The following is a 21,379-nucleotide window of genomic DNA, read 5'->3' on the forward strand; positions in this document are numbered from 1 at the left end:
TAGAGTCTTGTACATTTTATTTAATACATATAGGCTTATAGTATTTGTAATTTCTATATTGTACATTCAGGTATCACATTAAGCCTAAAGTAAATGTTTACTAAGAAAGGTGTTTCCATAGTTTTCTTTTTTTAAGAGTTCTGTTATCTTCTTTTCACATTCGGATTATATCTGCAAAGAAAAAAACAGTCAAATGACATTTGATAAGGAATCCTATTTCTTTCATTCTGAAAGTTAAAGGGATTTTACATGTGAGAAAATGGCATGAGACTATCAACATTGTCAGCAGAATTGAAAAATAAACATTTTCATGTATCTCTTTGATATTGCTTTGATGAATATTTGATAAAAAATCATTAATAACAAAAATCATATAAAGTATTAAAATGATGAAAACATTAGTTTTGATATTTCGTGAAGATTCAAACAGATCTCCTACCTCCATCCTCAAATTAAGGTAAAACATATGTATAAAAAGCCTAAATGAACCTAAAATGTAACCAATGCTTCACAAAATCTGGTACAGGAACTCAGCAAACACAGCTAGGCAGCCAGTCGTGTTTGACTACATGCAAAAATCAGTAGTCATTTGTCAACATTTTCATTAGTAAGTTAAACCTCTTTATCAAGTCAAGAGTATTCTGAAGCAGGTTACAAAACAGATTAAGACATACTGCACTTCTTTAAGCCAGTATCTGCCTCTGATAATGTATTTTATTAGTGTTTAAGAGGCAATTATATAAGGTTTTTTGGATCTCCAGGAATGCTGAAATGTATTAAATCAGAATTAAATTTGGATCAATCCTACCAAGCCCTAAAACTGCCCATAAAAACCTACTGCTTGACCCAGCTATAGCACTCCTAGGCATATATCCTAAGGACTCATTTTCTTAGAAGTACATGCTCAACCATGTTTATTGCTGCTCAATTTATAATAGCTGAGAAATGGAACCAGCCTAGATGTCCCTCAACTGATGAGTGGAGAATGAAGATGTGGCACATTTATACAATGGAGTTCTACTCAGCAGTAAAGGAAAATGAAGTTATGAAATTTACAGAAAAATGGATGGATCTGGAAAGGATTATACTAAGTGAGGTAACCCAGGCCCAGAAAGCCAAGCGTTGCATGTTCTCCCTCATATGTGGATCCTAGCTACAGATGATTGGGCTTCTGCGTGAGAAGGAAAATACTTGGTAGCGGAGGCCAGTAAGTTAAAAAGGAGATATAAAGGGAAGAGAAAGGGAGGAGGGTACTTAATAGGTTGGTATCGTATATATGTAACTACAATGACTGAGATGGGAAGGTAATATGATAAAGAATGGAATTTCAAAGGGGAAAAGGGGGGGGATTACCATGGGATATTTTTTAGAATCATGGAAAATTTAATAAAAATTGTAAAAAGAAGAAAAAACCTACTGCTTTTCAGTTTTATTAAAGTATCAAACTGAAACTAAACAAATGATCTAGGATTTTACTTATCTGAATTCAAAATCCATTCTCAATTCTATTGAGAAATGAAAGCCAACTGTACTGGTTTAGGACCCTTCTTTTTGCCTGAATGACCCCATACAAAAAAAAAAATAAATAAATAAAAAATAAAAAAAAATATATATATATATATTTTTTTTTTTTTTCCCCTTGGTTTTCTGAGGCAGGGTCTCACTCTAGCCCAGGCTGACTTAGAATTCACTCTGTAGTCTCAGGGTGGCCTTGAACTCATAGCAATCCTCCTACCTCTGCCTCCTGAATGCTGGGATTAAAGGCATGCTCTACCACTCCTGGCCCCCATGCAAATTTTAAATGTCTTCTGATACAAATGAATCAACTTCCAATTTTGAAGTTATATTCAATAAACCTGACTGCTAGATGATCATGTAACATAAAGACAAGTTAAACATTTAAAAGAAAACATTCTTTAGATGAAGAGAGTAAGGCATCTATTGTAAGGATAGAAGAAACATTTAATTGGCATGAACAGAAGTGAATTATATGCACATCTCTCAAAAGGACACAAGACCAAATCCAACCTTACCTAAAGAGGTCATCAGCCATAGACTCTTCTTTTGCATGTTGTTTCTGTACCTGTCAAAATTCACATAATTTCATTTGTTCTGAGGCCAATATATAGTTAATGAACTGCTATACTGAGTTGGTCATTTTCCAGATTTCCCTATCCAAGATATGAACAGTCTGTAAGCCCTTGCCTCTACAATCTCTCATTTGACAGATCTATTTTCACTTCACGCTATTATTATTACAAAGTTGCTGCACTTTCTTTTTTAAGTAACTTTCTTCTTTTTGTGCATGTGTATGTGCTCACATGTATGTGGTATACAGGTGGGTGGGTGCACGTGCACGGTGTATGTGGAAGCCAAAGACTGACATCAGTGTCTTCCTTGATGATTCTTCATATTATTTACTCTGGCAAGATTTCTCACGTGAAACCAGGGCTTGCTGATCTGACTAGTTTCGCTACCCAGCTTGCCCTGGGAATCCTCTCTTCTGTGTCCCAAGTGCTGGGATTACAGGTGGGCCACCATGTCTACCCAGCATCTTCATGAGTGCTAAGGACCTAACTCAGGTCCTCACACTTACGAGACAAAACCTTCATCTCCACAAATTCCTAAATGACTTTCTTTTTTTTTTAATTTTTATTAGCATTTTCCATGATTATAAAAAAATATCCCGTGGCAATTCCCTCCCTCCATGACCCCCACACTTTCCCCTTTGACATTCCATTCCCAAATGACTTTCTTTAGCCAATTTTCTGTCAAAAGGCATACTGCTTATGGAGGTTTTAAACATTGTTTTTGGCAGAATCCTTTTGCTAATTGAAAGTTCAATGCTCCATTGTCAAGACCACTGATGATATAATAAAGGTTGCATTAAACCTGAAGATTTAAACTGGACATGGTGATAAATGCCTTTAATCCCAGCCCTTGGGAGGCAGAAGTAGGAGGATCGCTGTGAGTTTGAGGCTAGCCTGAGACTACATAGTGAATTCCAGGTCAGTCTGGGCTAAACTGAGACTCTACTGCAAAAAACCAAAACCAAAACAAAACAACAACAACAACAAAAGAAAACAACAACAGCAGCAACAAAAAGAAACTTGAGGAGTGCTGGACATGGTGGCACATGCCTTTAATCCCAGCACTTGGGAGGCAGAGGTAGGAGGATTGCTGTGAGTTCGAGGCCACCCTGAGACTATATAGTGAATTCCAGTCAACCTGAGCTAGAGTGAGAACCTACCTCAAAAAAGCAAAAAAAAAGGCTGGAGAGATGGCTTAGCGGTTAAGCGCTTGCCTGTGAAGCCTAAGGACCCCGGTTTGAGGCTCGATTCCCCAGGTCCCACGTTAGCCAGATGCACAAGGGGGCGCACGTGTCTGGAGTTCGTTTGCAGAGGCTGGAAGCCCTGGCGCGCCCATTCTCTCTCTCCCTCTATCTGTCTTTCTCTCTGTGTCTGTCGCTCTCAAATAAATAAATAAAAAATGAACAAAAAATATTAAAAAAAAAGCAAAAAAACCCCAAACAAACAAACAAAAAACCTAAAAAAACAAAACACCCCCCCACCCGCAGCAAAAAGAAAACAGAAAAAGAAAAAAAAACACCTGAGGATTTAGGTTTAGACATGGTTCATCACATAAAGGCACTTGCTTACAATGCCTGATGGCCTGGGCTCAATTACCCAGTACCCAAGTAAAAATCAGATGCATAAAGTGACACAAACATCTGGAGTTCATTTGCAATGGCAAGAAGTCCTGGCATGCCCATTCTCTTTCTTTCTCTCTCTCCCCCTCTCTCCTTTCAAATAACTAAAAGTAAAAAATAAAACCTGAGGACTTAAAGGAATTTCCAGTTATCATGCTAATTTAATCTCTAACCTGTTCTCCCTAAGTCATTTCTCTCAGCAAGCCTTTTAGGAAGATCACCCATGACAAAAACAGAAATTGTTCCATGATGATTAATCTTCACTGTCCACTTGACTAATTTAGAATTACCTAGTAGAAACACCTCTAGATGTGTCTGTGAGGGCATTTCCACAGAGGTTTGACAGAGGAGTGAAGGCCCACCCTCAATATGGGTGGCACTATCCCAAGGACTAGGGTCTTGGACGAAAGAAAAAGTGAAAAAGGAAAAAGTGAACTGTGTATCCAGATTCATCGTGGACTCTGTATACACAATGCGGCTCAGTGTTCCCACTGCCATGCCTTCCCCAAGAGGACTGCCCATATCCCTCAAGCCAGTAGCCATCCTTGCTCCTTTAAGTTGGTTCTTGTCAGCACTGGATCAGAGCTGAGAAAGGTTAACTAGTACATTCCCTAAACAATAGTAAGTTTCCTGACAGACCCCGAGACAGACTGACCTGAGAGAACCGTCAACCAGAGCTCAGTAGGATAAGACTAACTGACTTACATGTGTGTTGTAGCGATTCAATCTTACACACCAATTTTCTACTTATAGTGTGAAATGTCAAAATGAAACCATGTTTTTATATTTTCTATTAGGGTAACAGAACAAAAAGAGGAAAACACATAATATGCATAAAATAGTTGTAAAACGAAGTTGTAGGCACTATTATTTTAAGTATTCTTGGAGGCTTCCCGGTAGGGAAATGCTAACTTTAGGGGGGCAATGAAGAAAAATCCATTTTATGTATTTTAGAAAAACATTAAGGTAGTATTAAGAAATACAAAAGGCTATGCTACTGGCATTTTTGTTTTGAAGGGCTGTGATATATTTCATAGACTCTCAAAGTTCAAATCAGGTAGAATGGAGTTAAAACTTATGTTTAATGTTCAGAATGAAAACATCCTGAATTCAAGGAAACTTGAATAACTGGTCCCCTAATTATGAAAATTAAGACTGCCTGCAGCAGAAGCACACGAAGAAAGAACAAGGAGTTTAGGAAGACAGCAGTGGCATCAACTCCAGTGAGAGGTACCAATCAAAACAGCAGCAATGAGAAAGTTTTACAGAGCAAATATCCACTGTGCTGAGAACTGGTTGAGCAAAAAATTAAAGATTTAACACAAGAAGCACCTCTGTCTAGTCTGAATGCAGTCAACAGCTGCACTGTCACTTCCCCTTCCCCTCTACAAAGATCCGACAGCAGTAACTGATCAAGAAGAGTAACCATGACACCATGCCTCCGACTTCAAAACACAGCCAGGGTCACAGCAAAGGGATTCTGATACAACCAACTTCCAATACTGTTCCTACCTACTACAGAGGACACATAGCTGGCCAAACCTGAAAGTTCTTACCAGGGATTCACACGTAATAGACATTTAAGAGTGGGACTGAGACTGAACAAAGCCAAGGCTACAGGGACCCCTCACAAGTAACGTGAGCAACCTCAGATGCTCAAGTGTTCTATTCTGGGAGGAGGAACTCCCTATTATGAGAGATTTGATTCTATGCCAGGAGAGAACTAGCCCAGCTTTGCAAAAAAAAGCTGCATGTGGCTGAAGTGGAACCCTCCTTGTCCTGATCCAGTGTCTTCAGGCAAAAGAAGCTGAATGGGGCATGCAATGTGCCTGAGGCTACTGCTCATAGCTGAGGAGGAACAGAAAAAAAATCCCTGTAACCTCATCTTCTGACAGTGAAAGAGCCTAAGAAAACTGTGGCAATGCCAAAGAGATATGGAGAGCAACAGTAAGCCAAAAGAGAATAGTTATCCCTACTTGTATAGATAATGTAGACAGCCTGGCAAATACAAAAACATCTGATAATACATGATGCAACTGTCCCTGCAGTCAAAAAGGACAACCGCAAATCAGAACTCCATAGTGTCCAGTTAATCTACTAGAAACAGATTTACCCCAAGAAACTGACTGCTTGACTTATATCAAACTGGAGTTCCAGAAAGAAACAGTAGGGAAGACAGGAAAAAGATACTGTTGAAGAAAATGAGAAATTTGTGGAATTGCTAAAACACAATTCACAATTGAAAACGGCCTGCTCATCTGCACACTGTGTCACTGATATATCTCGAATAGCTTCCACATGACTATATGATCACCCTTTTCACTGTTACGCTTTTAAGTTTTTTAAAAAACTTGTATGCTTAAGATTTTCCCTGCTTTACATTAGTACACACACTTAATTCATCCATTTAGATCCCACAATGTTTTATTTTCTTTATTGACAACTTCCATAATTGTAGACAATAATCCGTGGTAATTCTCTCCCTCCCCCCACTTTTCCATTTGAAACTCCACTCCATCATATCTCCTCCCCCTCTTAATCAGTCTCTCTTTTATTTTGATGTCATGATCTTTTCCTCCTATTATGATGGTCTTATGTAGTTAATGTCAGGCACTGTGAGGTCATGGATACCCAGGCCATTTTGTGTCTGGAGGAGCATGTTGTAAGGAGTCCTACCCTTCATTTGGCTCTTATAATTTTTCTGCTACCTCTTCCACAATGGACTCTGATGCTTGGAAGATGTGATAGCCAACTGTTTTTTACATGATGTGTGTGTTGTATACATGTATATGTGCTGATGCTGTACACTGTGGGCTCACCTGAAGAAAAGATAGCAACTGATGCCTCCCTCCATTACTCACCCACCTGTTTTATCTTACAAGGGATTTCTTACTGATTCTGGAGCTGGCCAGTTACAAGCCCCAGCAAGCAATTATCTGGTCTCCACTCCCCACAGAACTGGGAATAGATATGCATGGCTATGCCCGACTGTGTATATGGGTTCTGGAGATCCAAACTCTGCTGTCTCAGGCCCTCTTAGTCCCTCATATTTGTATAGGAAACATAAACATCTCTCCAGCCCAAAAGCCCCCCTTCTTTTAAACTAACAAAACAAGTCTAGAATTTTCTTAAATAGATGATATGGAAAGGTAAAGACAAATCTTACTGTTCTGCAACTCAGAAATTTTCCTGAATGAATGGCCTGAGGTTATTTTCTCAGGTTTTATTTTAAGAGGAGTATACTCTAGGGAAACACAAAGGACCAAAGTGCAATTCAAAGAAGTTTAGCACCTCACTTCCCACTAACCTCCATCTCATGCTTCAACCATTCTTCTAATTCTGTATTCTTCCGTGCGTGATGAGCTACTAGATCTGATCCTCCGATGATGTGTGGAAGTTTTCCTGCTCCAGGAAATGTAACCTGTTAAATAATAAGTAGCAAGGTTAAGATATTTTCAAATTAAGATAACCATTTTTAAAAAAATTTAAAAAGCTGGGTATGGTGACACACGCCTTTAATCCCAGCACTCGGGAAACAGAGATAGGAGGATCACCATAAATTCAAGGCCACCTGAGACTACATAGTGAATTTCAAATCAGCCTGGGGTAGAGTGAGAAAAACATTAACAAATAAATAAATAAAAAGATTAAAAAAGGAAAGATTGCAAATCATACATGCTAGCATCATCTGTCTTTAACTTTCGCCTCTAGCTAATACTGTATCAAGATTTAGACATGTCACTGGAACTTATCCACTATGAAGAATTTAAGTGGTTTTTAAAAATTTGTTATTTATTTGCAAGCAGAGAGAGACAGAGTAAGAGAGAATGCGAATGAGAATGGGTGTGCCAGGGCCTCCCGCCACTACCAACAAACTCCGCATGGGCCTTTGTGTATTTGGCTTTACGTGATACCAGGGAATCAAACCCAGGTCATTAGGCTTTGCAAGCAAGCACCTTAACTGCTGAGCCATCTCTCCAACTCCAAATTTAAGTGTTTTAATTTGTAGTTTTTATTTAAAAAAAAATGACTTTAGTTTATTACCTAGCAACTAACCTAGCAAAAAAAACTTAACATAAGAAAACACATTATAAATTAAAGTACTGTGACTGTGTTTTATTCTAAAGACATCAAAGTTTTACCTTGTAATCCTAGCACTTGGGAGACTGATACAGGAAGACTGTAGAATTTGGGGCCAGCCTGGGCTACATGTGGGATCCTGTCTCAAAAAAATAAGATTTCTAAGTTTAAGCCCTTTTTAGTACTGATGAAAATATATGCCATTTCTAAAACTCTTATGTTTATAGATCTTCAGCAAAAGTTCGTGGAGAGGGCAATGCTTTATACTTTGAATTGACCTTAAATTCTTTAAAAATTAAGAATGGAATAAAAAAAATCAATATAGTTTGTAATATCTATGAGTCATGCTATAGAAATTTCAATATATGGAAGTAGAAATGGTACTGCTTTCATCATTAAGCATATTTTCAAAGTACTGAACAGCTATGTTATTGATTGGAAAATTGAAAGAAAACTTAGACAAATTTCTTTAAATCTAGCTAAACCTTCATCTGTACAAATTTTGGACTTTCCAAACTAAAGTTTAAAAAATATTTATCAGGGCTGGAGAGATGGCTTAGGGCTTAAGGTGCTTGCCTGCAAAGCTTGAAGACTCAGGTTGGATTCCCCAGTACCCATGTAAGCCAGATGTACAAGATGGAACAAGCATTTGGAGTTTGTTTGCAGTGGCTAGAGGATGTGTCCATTCTCTCTCTCTCATAAATAAGTAAAAAAAATTTTAAGAGTAAATGTTCAGGTCAAAGAAAAAATCTATACTACCTCATAAACAACAAAAATTTGTACAGAACATTGTTTTAGTTTTTCAGAATACCAGTTTTGAAATAACTATATTCTGATCAAACATAAAGCAAAAGCTCATAGAGCTGGAGCAAGAAACAGCCCCAGACAAACAATAAAAGAAAGCAGGTATATCAGAAATATTTTTTTGTTGTTTTTAATTTTTTTGTTTATTTTATTTATTTGAGAGTGACAGACAGATAAAGGGAAAGAGAGAGAGAATGAGCATGCCAGGGCCTCTAGCTATTGCAAATGAACTCCAGATGCATATACCACCTTATGCATCTGGCTTATGTGGGTACTGGGGAATAGAGCCTCGAACCAGGGTCCTTAGGCATCACAGGCAAGCATTTAACCGCTAAGCCATCTCTCCAGCCCCAGAAATATTCTTTTAATCATGCTCAAAAGAAAAACATCCTAGTGGTTCCTTAAAGAGGAGAATCTCAGGTCTGGTGTTAGTAGAGTGCATATTTATATAGATGGAAAATAAAATGCCTTATTAAATATGATTACTTTGTGTATCTCCTTTATCTCCGTAAGATCCTGAGCCAAAGCCCTGCTCAGGTAGTCACAGATTAGTATTAGAACTGGGAGGATCCTGTCATTATAGATAGAACCCTAATTAAAGCTGATGTAGAAACCTAGGAAAACAGCAACCTCAGAACTCAGTATTAATTAAACTCACTTCCTTAAATTATTTCATACTCATTATCAGTTCTTATCTTTGTAGCTTTTGTTACTGTTTACTACCAGTAGTGTTTCCAAAAGCACTTCAAACACTGTGTTGTGGTGATAGTAAAAACACTTACCTTTTTAAATTTCTTGAAATTCTTTAGTTGACCATAATCATTCACCCCACATGAATTTCTGGAAGTAGCGTTATTAATCACCAGTGATCTAAATTCAGTCAGTAGCACCTTTCTTGGAAGTATCTCACTATTGTCTTGAAGTTCGTTACTGTTCTTAAATGGTGTTCAAATGGATAGGTAAGAAGGAGAAGAAAAGGAAAATTCCTTGTCATTTAGGGATGTACAGGGAAAGTTCAAATACTTGAAGAACAGTAAGAACCAATTCCTGGCACCCGAGTTTTGTATTTGGTACCAAATCATATCTATTTCAAAATGAGAAAATGTCTTACTCAGGTGTTCTGTGACACTGAAAGCACCTCTAACACAGCCATCTAAAACAGAAGGCTAGAAATCACGTCATGTTTCCACCTAGCAGCCTGGCCTAATAAATACCTTCTCAAAAAGCAAGATAACCTTCTTATACATATGTTGTGGACAGGACATTTCAGCATTGTCTGCTTCTTTCATTAGCAGTGTTTACCAAATTTACTACCCATTCCATTCTAGGTCCTCATCCACTATATTTAAGCATTCTTGAATTCTCAATAACTTTAAATTTTATTCTTGACACAAGTAAAAATCAATCATTACTTCTGAACACATTATTTCATTAACTGAAAATGTGCTCAATGACATTCCTGACCTTATGTCATTTACTACCATCTAGTTACGTATCAAGGCTGACAGATTAATTCTTTTAAATGCTGTATTTTATAGTTTATATTTTACTTGGTAATAGGTTTAACATTTAGAAAAAAAAAAAAGAAAAACCAGGAAAGCCCAAAGAAAAGGTTAATCTTTTAGTACCAGAGTGTATTCAAGATCTTATTCATACAAAATTACCTAATTATGTTGAAATTAACCGATGTTTCATATCTATAACTGCATTTGACATAAAAAACAATACTACTAGAAAAGTTTCAATCTCATTTTCTAAACAAAGGACCCACAGTCAATAAATGTGAAATTATGTGTTTCAGGACACTTATCCATGCAATACAGAAAATAGTTATACCTAACATTCTCTGTACTTTTACTGTATCATGACTACAACAGCTATCTACTTCCAGAGGAGGCAAAAGCATGAAATAGAATTATACTAACAAATATTTAGTAATGAGAATAAAAATGAGGATTTCCTCACAGATATGTCTTCTTTTGTTGACCACAGTGATTCATTCTTGAGCTCATAATTCTTCCCAGTTTTATTTTCTTGCTAAAAATTTAAAAAAGTTCATATGAATTATTTATAGTATTTTGTGAAACCTTAAGATAATCATGCTGTGGTACAGTTATCTATCAAATATAATTCCTAAAGAAATTGTGAGATTAAAAAAAACACAGACATTTTTCAATATGAATGGAGGTACAAAGAATTGAAAGCCATCTAAGTAAATATAAATTATAAATTCAGACTATCCAACAGGAATGGGAAAATAATATACATTTATAAAATAATGGCTAGAAAATTCTATTAACAGTTGACTTATAAAGAAAATACTAGCCAGGTATGGTGGTGCATGGGCTATAATGCCAGCACTCAGGAGGCAGAGGTACGAGGATTGCCAACCACATAGCGAATTCTAGGTCAGCCTGGGATAGAGTGAGAGCCTTCCTCAAAAAAACTATATGGTGGATGGTAGGATATCAATAAACTGTTGTCTTCCTTTCCTTTAATCTATAAACATTCATAAGGGCTTTCAGGTAAATTCCTAAAATGACAGAAAATAAATGAATTAAAAGTAGCCTCATAATATAAAGTGGGTAAACTGCAACAATTTCCCAGCTGTGATACTAGAATACAATTATTCAAGCTGTCCCAAGTAATCAGGGGAAGGTAGCTGAAGGGTTCATGGACTCCCTGGTGGTTTGAATATAAAATGTCCCCAGTAGTCTCATGTGTTTGGAACAGTTGATCCCCAGCTGGTTGTAACTTGGGAATGTTACGGGCTGTTGGGCGGTAAAGCCTTGCTGAAGAAGGTATGTCACCGGGGCAGGCCTCAGGATACTGCATTCCAGCCCTCCTTGCCAGTGCTAGCTCAGCTCATTCCTATGCTTCCTCCCAGCTGGTATGACGAGATGTGACACCATGCTTTTCTGGCAATGATGAAACTTCCCCTCAAAACTGTAAGCCAAATAAGCCCTTTCCTTCTATAAGCTGCTTTTTGGTCAGGTGCTTTGGCCCAACAATAAGGGAAGTGCTACCAAAAACTCATATCAAGATCTGAGGCTGTTGCTGTGCTAAGTCAACTAGTTTCTAATCTTTTGGAACTGGTGTACAGGAGAAATATGGAAGAACTTGGAGCTCTGGACTAGATAAGCTTTACAAATGCTTTAAGGAGATCTTAATGGATATTCTGGTGAGGGTTTGAAAGACAGAAATGCAGAAACAAGTGTAGACTATGTAGATTCACTTAATAAGGAGAGGAAAAAATGGACTTTGCTGGGATTGGGCTAGGGCAGTATGGGTGATACACTGATGGAGAGACTGGCTGTGTTCTGCCTGTCATGAGAACTTGAGCAAAGTTACGTTTAGACATGATGGATCAGTTTATATGTTAGAGGAAAAGATAGAAAGGAGGATATGAAAAATACAAAGTTTTGCACAGAAGGAAATGTGAATGGGTTTTTGTCCAGCTCCAGAGACAACTGCAAGGTACTGTGGCACATGCCGTTAATCTCAGCACTTGGGAGGCTAAGATAGAAGGATCACCATGAGTCTGAGGTCAGCCTGGGGCTACATAGGGAGTTGCAAGCCAGTCTGGACTACAGTTGAGACCTACCTTGAATAAACAAAACAAAAACTACAAAAACAACAGAAACAACTGCAGCTGCAACTCTTTATAATTACCACCACTGAGGATAGGCCAGCTGCTCTGCAAGGGGCAGCAGGAGTGCTGATTCTTTTAAAAGGAGGGAGCCTATGGAAAGAAGACTGGAGTTTCTTGCTTCTCAAGGTTGGAATCCTCTGAATTAACAAATTTGGGAGCAATGCCTACCTGGTACTGCTTTGGAAGTATGACAAATGTAGAAAAAAGAGGGTCATCGAATTGCAACATTGTTCTAGGAATGGCTGCTAGGTGATGTGGTGCCGCTGTGAAGATGAACCCTGAGTTGCAGTAGAGACCTCAGGATTTTGGAGATGACAGACTATAGGACTCATATCAAGGAAGCTGTTGGCTTGGAATGGATTTTCCCTGGGCTGCAAGCAGCACAGCTGGAAGGGCAGAGCTGCCCAAGCCTTTTGGAGCCCAGAAGATTTTATCACAAGTCCCAGGTCCGTTCAGAGGCCAAAAGATTTTGTCACAAGTCCCAGGTTCTTGACATGGAGATACAGGATTTGATGTTTGCCTTGCTGGTTTTCTATTATGCATTGGTCCAAACTTTCTTTGCTATGCCTTCTTTTTGGAATGTGAATGTTTGCTCTGTGCCACTATGTATTGGAAGTATATTTGTATGTAATTTTATGTGGCTCACAGTTAAGAGACTATCTTGCATCTCAGATGAAGCTTTAAACTTTCTCCACCCCCCCCCTTTGTATCTAAGACTTTATTGTAACAGCAGAAAAGGATGGAGAGGTGAGGGACAGAGAATACAGAGATAAAGGGAATGCATGTATGTGTGTGTGAGAGAGAGTGAGGGAAAAAATGGATTAAATTTACCTGAGAAACAGGAGAGCCAAAAAGATTGGGATAAAGAAAAAAAAAAAAGAGAGAGAGAGAGAGGGGATTACACTTACTTGAGAAGCAGGAGAGGCAGAGAGAGGCTTTGGACTTTTAAACACTGTTGAGACTGGTATAGACTATAGGACATTATAAAGATTGAACCGAATGTATTTTACTTCAAGAGAATCATCATGAAGTCGATAGGGAACTGGCATGGAATGGTATGGTTTGAATGTAAAATGTCCCCTACATGTCATGTGTTTTGAATACTTTGATCCCCAGCTGGTAGCAGTGGGTACTTTGGGAGGTAGAGCGTTGGTGAAGGAGGTATGACACTAGGGTGACACTTGGAACTTTTTTTTTTTTTTTTGGTTTTTCAAGGTAGGGTTTCACTCTAGTTCAGGCTGACCTGGAATTCACTATGTAGTCTCAGGGTGGCCTCAAACTCATAGTGATCCTCCTACCTCTGCCTCCCTGTGTGCCACCATGCCCAGCTGAGACTTGGAACTTTATAGTACAACCCCCTTCCTAGTGCTAGCTCAGCTCACTCGTTTCCTCCCAGCTGAAAAATGACAAGGTGAGCCAGATTCCCGATCATGTCACACTTTCCTGTTACGATGAAACTTCCCTTCACAACTATAAGCTAAAATAAACCCTTTCTTTCTATAAGCTGCTTCTGGTTGAGTGTTTTTTTTCTCAGCAATGAGAGGGTAACCTCAACACTCTATATCGTTTCTTACATTTGCATGTGAATCAGCAATTATCTCAAAGTAATACCTTACACTGAACACAAAACCTTTTCTAACTACATTCTTACTCAAAACCATTTAGTGCAAGAATACAGCACTTTAACTTTTAATAGGTCCTAAAAAGTTTATTACAATCAATTGCTCTTATTCTTGCATTGTTTTTTCATTTTAAATGTCATAAATTAAAAAAAAAAAAAGTGTGTGTCGTGCTTAGTTTTTGCCTTTCCCTCTCTGGACTCTACTGAGCCATAATGCCCTGGTGGCATAAACCCTGGGAGAATACAGTAAAAGAAGGCATTGAAGCCATTAATAGCCACACTGAAAACAGCAAAGAACTCTGTGACTGAAATCACCATCATGTGCCCAAAGACCTGTGTTCACTGTGAGCAAATGACCAAGTTGGGACAGAATGTAACACACACACACACACTCACACACACACACACATGAGCACAATATGTAAAACTGGATGTGGTGGTGCATGCCTATGTTCACTGGGGTAGAAGTTCAAGGCTACCCATGGCTACATAGCCAGTTCTAGCCTGTAACACATAAAATATCTCCAAGAAAAAAGAAAACTTACAGATATTTTGTCACTTTCTGGCATTGTTTCATCATTAAAATGATCTCGTACTTCCACATCCGTCCTTGGCTTTTTTCTGATACTGACTTCTTGTTTTTCAGCTCTCATTTTAGTGGCTAGCTCGGGTTCCATATCCTTGAATAATTGCTCCAATACTTCATCTTCTATGGCTGGATCCACTTCTTTTCTCTTTTTTGATTTTAGATCGTCTATAGGAAGAGATTTTCCAGCAGAATTTCCTACACTGGATTTTAAGTCTACAAAATCTCTACATAAGTTGTTGTCTTCTTTGTCTACAGAGTTATTCTGAGATAGATCCTCCTTATTTTTCCACAGTGAGGATTGAACAGGCTGGGTTTGTTCTAAAAGAGAACAAGACATTTCTATTCTTGATGATTTAGATGAAGACATTTCTTCATTTTCTTCATCCCTTTCCCTTAGGTTTAAAAAGCAAAACAAAATCAGAAAGTGAATACCGCTGAATGTGGTAATATTTACTATTCACTTCATTTAATTCACAACATATTCTGATTTTATTAATACCACTAGATATCAAACATTTTAAATGGTACATAATTAACATATTTTACACTGTTCTGACAGGACTAATGAACACTACAGGTAAATCAATAAGTGTTCTATCTTCCCTGCTTAAGTATTAATAGTTGGTAAATTAATATGAATGAAAAGACAAAAATCTAAAAATAGCAAGGGTCTACTGACAGAAGACAGTATTTTACTTGGTAATGTGTAGGCAGGGAAAACTTAACATGGGAATATAACCCAATGTACTAAATGAGGGCAGGATGCAAGATAATGAAACAGAGTGGCTAAAGCAAGAATATGGTGCCAAGTAAACACTATAAAAACACATTGTTGGGCTGGAAAGATGGCTTAGTTGCCTGTGAAGTCTAAGGACCCAAGTTTGATTCCACAATACTCATGTAAGCCAGATAGATGCACAAGGTAACACATGAGTCTGCAGTTTGTTTGCAGTGGCTGGAGGCCCTGGCATGTCCATTTCTCTCTCTTTCTCTGTTTCTCTCTCTTGTCTGTCTAAATACATAAATAAATATATTAAAATTTATTTTAAAAAAGCAAGGGGGGACTTAATAGGATGGTATTGTATATTTGTAAGTAGAAAAACAGATTTATGGAGGTGGAAAGGCCTAAGTGAGGCCAGGGGAAGAGATTGAGTAAAGGAAAGATGGAGGGAGGGATAATCAAAATCTAAGAGTGTATGAATAAGGCATATGGAAACCTACTGTTTTGGGCAATGGAACATCCAGAAACCATAGATTGTTACTAGAAAATTTTCAGTGCCAAAGACAGGATGGCTTCCTCATGAGTTGTTGGTGAGAGAGGTCACTGATGTCCCCAAAACATTATAGGCCATTGCTGAGGCCCTTGGTTTCCCACCAGGAATAGATGGTAAGTTCTTATTGCTGAAGACTCCACACATGTGGGCTGTAAAGTCACTGAGAAATCCTGCTGGAGCTGAGCTGAAAACCTCCTCCATGTAGACCAGCTGACAGAAAGCTGGAAAAAGCTACACTGCATGCAGTTCAATGGGAGAGAGGGAAATCACCAGTGAAGATACCCAATGTGGACAATGCAAGCCTTAAATTTGGCCAGCCAGGTCAAATGAGCCAACAGATGCTATAGTAGCATGTCTATTAGGGGGGAAATCAACTGCTCTCTAATTGGACTGGAGGCCTGCTCCATGGGAGGGAATACTGAAAACCTACAACAGGAGTAGTCATGAGCCCTAGGAATGTAATATCTGCTGCTCTTTGGCTAAAAGTATATACTATGCTCACCAAACTGCCCGGTAAGCACTTCTCTTAATGTTCATACCCATATACTAATGTTATTCTCACTTTTGGTTAGAGAAGTTTCTCAGATGACGTTGACCTTGGGATGACTAAGAAGGCACCATGGTGTTGAGAAGTGACAAAGGAGTGCACAGCACTGCAATAATGACTCTATAACGACTTCCAAGGTTCAGGGTTTACTGCGAAAGAGGTGGTGGAAAGAATCTAAGAGACAAAGGAAGGGTAGGACTCCTTACAATGAGCTGCTCCAGACATAAAATGGCCTGGATATCCATGACCTCACAGTATCTGACACTACCTACACAAGACATCATAATAGGAGGAAAAGATCATGACATCAATATAAAGACTGAGGAGATATGAAGGAGCATGGAGTTTCAAAGGGGGAAGTGGGGGAAGGGAGGGAATTATCATGGATTATTGTCTACAATTATGTAAACTGTCAATAAAATAAAATAAAATTTAAAAAATATTGTAAATACTGTGGGAGTATGTAAGACACTTTAAATACTGTGCACTTTTGTTTATGAACATTGCACTATAGTCCACAGATCACAGACTTGAGCCCATGTTTTTTGAAGTGGAGAGCTGGCCACATAAATGTATGGTAAGGGTCTGAAGACTCATCAGCAATGTAGTTTGGGGAGGTGGAGGAGAAATACAGATTGCAAAGGTGTGGTAGTTTGATTGGATGTCCCCTAATAAATTCAGGAGTCTACTAAAGGTTGTAATTTAGATCTCCAGCTGCCTGGATGGAGGAGGTGTCACTAGGCCAATCCTAGGGTTCACCCCTAAGGTGGATCTGAATTCCAACCCAAGATATGCAGAGTGCTTGAGATTTGACTGGGATTCCTGAATGTGCTGGTGCTGGTGGTGGCTTTTCTCTGTTGGCATGGACCTGTGAAAATGGACCAGTTTCTTCTGCCATTATGGAACTTCCCCTGGAGCTATAAGCTTCAAATGAAGTAATCCATGTCTGTGCCTGGTTTGGAGGCTGATCCCAGCAACTGAAGCTGTTACAAAAAGTAAACTCCCTTTTCTGAGAGAGGTTTACGAATAAAATAGGCAACAACAAGATTGAAACTCAGGTATGACTAAACTTTTTGCTTTCTTTTGAGGCAGGGCCTACTGTCTGTAGCCCAGGCTTGTCCCAAACTCATGACAATTTTCCTACCTCAGGCTTGGGAGTGCTAGGATTATAGGTGTGAGTCCCCACAACCAGCTCAATTAAACTTTTCTGCAGAAGGGCAGCAGCAGAACAACAGCTAAGCTAGATGGAGTATGTGACTAATACGTTCAATAAAGGAGATCTGACAGGACAGAACTGAGATGGAATGACCTATTGAAGCACAGGCTACAGAAAATAATATTATACAGTAATACAGTTTACAATTTTTACATTTTTTCCAAGACATAGGAAGAGAAGTAACTAAGAATGTACCTTTTTTTGGCACATGGCTGAAAGTAGTTCCTGATGGAGTTTATCTGCTGCTGAGAAGCCCAATCTTTACTTTTATTTCCAGTTGAGAATTTGGTTGGCGAAAGCTGAAAATTTGGGATTTTTGCTTTAACTAGAGTATTTGATATATTATTTTTGGAACTTGCTTTGGAGGGTTCCTTTATATTGGCTGTTTCTTGAGAAAGAGTTCTGAGGTTCTTCTCCATTCCAGGGATTTTTACTTCATTATTCAAAGACCTATAGCATAAAAAAAAAGAAGGTAAATAAGTTATAGGAATTTTTACCTAAAAATAGAGATCTTTAAATAGTTTAATAAGTAATTTTAGAATGTAATATCAGTGAATATATCTCACCATCCCAAGAAAGTAGCACCTTTGTCATCTGAGTGCCCTGAAGGGGGCGGCTGACCTTCTCTTCCTCACCCCACAGCACATCCTAGTCTGAATGCTTGTTAATAAACACGAGTATTAACCTAGTGTCCTCCTGTACACTACGCTAGGTGATAATCCAATGCCACTTTTGTTTTATTTAACATTTTAAATTATTTCCATGTAAAAATGGAAAATCAGGATAAACTCCTTTTTTGCCAGTATCACATAAAATGGGGCATTTGTATCATCTTGGATTGACTGATATGATTCTATGTAGCGAGATGGCAGTCTCTAGTATCGAACTCTTGAACATCAGAAACAAATTTTACTTTTTTTTTTCCGAGGTAGAGTTTCACTGTAGCTCAGGCTGACCTGGAATTCACTATGTAGTCTCAGGGTGGCCTCGAACTCAGGGCAATCTTCCTACCTCTGCCTCCCGAATGCTGGGACTAAAGGCATGTGCCACCACGCCCAGCCCAAAAATTACTTTTTTTTATGACAGCGAGCAAGTGCGCGCAAGAGAGACTCAGTGTAGCAGTTTTTTTTAAACCACATAGTTTTCTAACATATGAACAGACCACCTCCCCCCTGCCAAAAAAAAAATGCCAAAAGTGATTAGCAAAACGTTAACAGTTTCTCTTTTAAAAAGTTAAATCTGGAGCTGGGAGACACATCAGTGGGCCAAAGGTACATACAAGCAGAACAGGGTTGATCCTGTAACCCATGAAAAATGCAGGGTGTTGTGGCATTTGTCTCCAATTCCAGACATGCCAGCTAGTTTACCCCAGTGGCTGAGCTCTAGGTGGAGAGTAACAGAGGAAGACAGACAATGTTGATTTAGGCCTCCACCTGCTCATGCACATTTGATGCCTTAAACCAATTCAATAAATACTGCATTTCCTATGCATATATACTAGTGTTGCACCCAGAGATTAACAATGATTGAGAAAATAGGACAATCATACTAGGATAAAAGTTGTATAAATGTGGTTTGCCTCTCAAGTATCTTCTTTTTACACAATTTATTTATTAGTGAGGAAGAGAAAGAGAGGCAGATTGACAGAGAATGGCAACACCACTTTTTGCATCTGGCTTTAAATGGATACTGAGGAATCAAACCAGGTGTGGTGGTTTGATTCAGGTGTCCCCCATAAACTTAGGTGTTGTGAATGCGAACTCCCCAGCTGATGGATATTTGGGAATTAATGCCTCCTGGAGGGAGTGTATTGTTGGGGGCGGGCTTAAGGGCTTTATAGCCAGTTTCCCATGCCAGTGTTTGGCACACCCTCCTGTTGCTGTGGTCCACCTTCTGTTGGCCAGGGGGTGATGTCCACCCTCTGTTCATGCCATCGTTTTCCCCTGCCATTGTGGAGCTTCCCCTCGAGCCTGTAAGCCAAAATAAATTTCTTTTTCCCAGAAGCTGCTCTTGGTTGGGTGATTTCTACCAGCAATGCAGACCAGGTCTCCACTGTAAGCCACAGTTCATCCTAATGGCCCCATAGGGTCTCTATGCAGGCAACCAGCAAACCTGCTTCACACTGCCCATGGCCATTTCCAAAACACAAGACTGTGTTGCAAACTCAATGACCCTCTTTCCAGCATTTCTTATACTGCACGATACCAGGTAGGGTGCCAATTTGTTAATCCAGGGGGGAATAAAGCAGACTTTGAAGAACAGGACACTCCTTGAGCACTCAGGCCCCTTCTAAAGAGTCTACATTCTTCTTGTTGCCCCAGCACAGGTCAGCTGGCCCAGTCTCATAGGTTGTAATCTCTCAGTTGCAGCTGAATGGGCAACAGTTCACCCAAAGATTTTTCTTTCTGTGCCATATCCCTCTGCACACACCAGTTCATTTCTATGTAAAGCAACCCTGCACAACTTTTCAGGACACAGGCAAAACAGCAAGCTTTTCACACAAACTGCTAGCCCAGTCCAAGCAAAGCTCTTTCTCACCCTCATAAGCCAAACTTCACAGTCCATAGTTCTTACTGCATTCAGGTCTTGCAGCTCAGACCAGAACAGTCCATCAAGCTGTAGTTACAGCACTGCAAGGCATCTTTTAGGCCAAGGTTTCAACTCCTTCCACTTTCCTCTTGAAAATCAGCTACAAAAGGCTGAAGCCACACAGTCAGGTGTCTAGCAGCAACCCCACTCCTTGGTACCACTTTACTGTTGTAGTCCGGTCCGCACTGCTGGTAGAAATCACCCAACCAAGAGCAGCTTCTGGGAAAAAGAAATTTATTTTGGCTTACAGGCTCGAGGGGAAGCTCCACGATGGCAGGGGAAAACGATGGCATGAACAGAGGGTGGACATCACCCCCTGGCCAACAGAAGGTGGACCACAGCAACAGGAGGGTGTGCCAAACACTAGCATGGGGAAACTGGCTATAAAGCCCTTAAGCCCACCCCCAACAATACACTCCCTCCAGGAGGCATTAATTCCCAAATATCCATCAGCTGGGGAGCTAGCATTCAAACCATCACACCAGGGTTGTGAGGCTTTGTAGGCAAGCACCTTAGCCTCTTAGCCATCTATCAAGTCCTCAAATATCTTACTGTATATTTACTCACTCTTCTTAGGAGATAAAACAATTTCTATGTGATAAGATGAAATGAGATGAATAATGGAGGCACTGTAGCAATAGGCTACTAGGTAAGGATTATTTGAACACAAGTACTGTAATAGTAAGAAAGTCACTCCAATAACCACATGGCAACTAGGGAGTGACAGGCAGGTAGCTACACAGTCTGGACTCACTAAACAAAAGGATCACGTACAGTGTAGGAAGGATAACAAGAGAATTCATAATGTTATTTGGAAGCATAACTTCAAACATACCAATTGATTATTTTATGAATCACCCTTCCCATTTTGGGCCAGTTTCCTTCAAGAAACTAAAACTACAGAAAGTAAAACAACTGTAGGTAAGCAGAGACAACTGTATTTCAAACTTACTCTAAGATAGTAAAACTACAGCTTTGCAGAATAAAATCTGTCACTTGTTTTTGTAAGTACCTTTATTGGAAATCAGCCACACTCATTCTTTGGCACTAAGAGATAATTTGACAAGAAACAAGTTTTATTCCTTGGATATACCTAGTTTATTGATAAAATATTGCAAATTGTGTGTTAACACAGAAGCCTTACCATGTATCTGCTTTCTCTGATTGTGTCTCTGCTACGTATGTTGTAGTATTCACTGGAGCACTGGGTCTTTTTCCACTGACTGACAAGCCTTGGGAAAGGCTTGACCCTGGGGTTGACTTTATTTCTGTAGATCATACAAGTGGAAGAAATAAAT

General features: G+C 39.1%; 1 protein-coding gene across 1 annotated transcript in view; it reads right to left on the reverse strand.

Annotated features, from left to right (window-relative positions):
• Nbn (nibrin) overlaps positions 1–21,379 on the reverse strand; it is a 43,065-nt gene continuing 21,686 nt past the window's right edge. Inside the window, exons 9-16 of the mRNA XM_045143817.1 lie at positions 21,226–21,349; positions 17,688–17,942; positions 14,412–14,847; positions 10,559–10,630; positions 9,376–9,528; positions 7,017–7,130; positions 2,034–2,083; positions 1–171 (exon numbers count right to left, since the gene is read on the reverse strand). Coding sequence (XP_044999752.1) covers positions 144–171; positions 2,034–2,083; positions 7,017–7,130; positions 9,376–9,528; positions 10,559–10,630; positions 14,412–14,847; positions 17,688–17,942; positions 21,226–21,349 — 1,232 coding nt within the window. The 3' untranslated portion in view covers positions 1–143. The remainder of the gene's footprint in view (positions 172–2,033; positions 2,084–7,016; positions 7,131–9,375; positions 9,529–10,558; positions 10,631–14,411; positions 14,848–17,687; positions 17,943–21,225; positions 21,350–21,379) is intronic.

This window comes from Jaculus jaculus, chromosome 2 (assembly GCF_020740685.1).
Source record: "Jaculus jaculus isolate mJacJac1 chromosome 2, mJacJac1.mat.Y.cur, whole genome shotgun sequence".
Lineage (NCBI taxonomy): Eukaryota > Metazoa > Chordata > Mammalia > Rodentia > Dipodidae > Jaculus > Jaculus jaculus.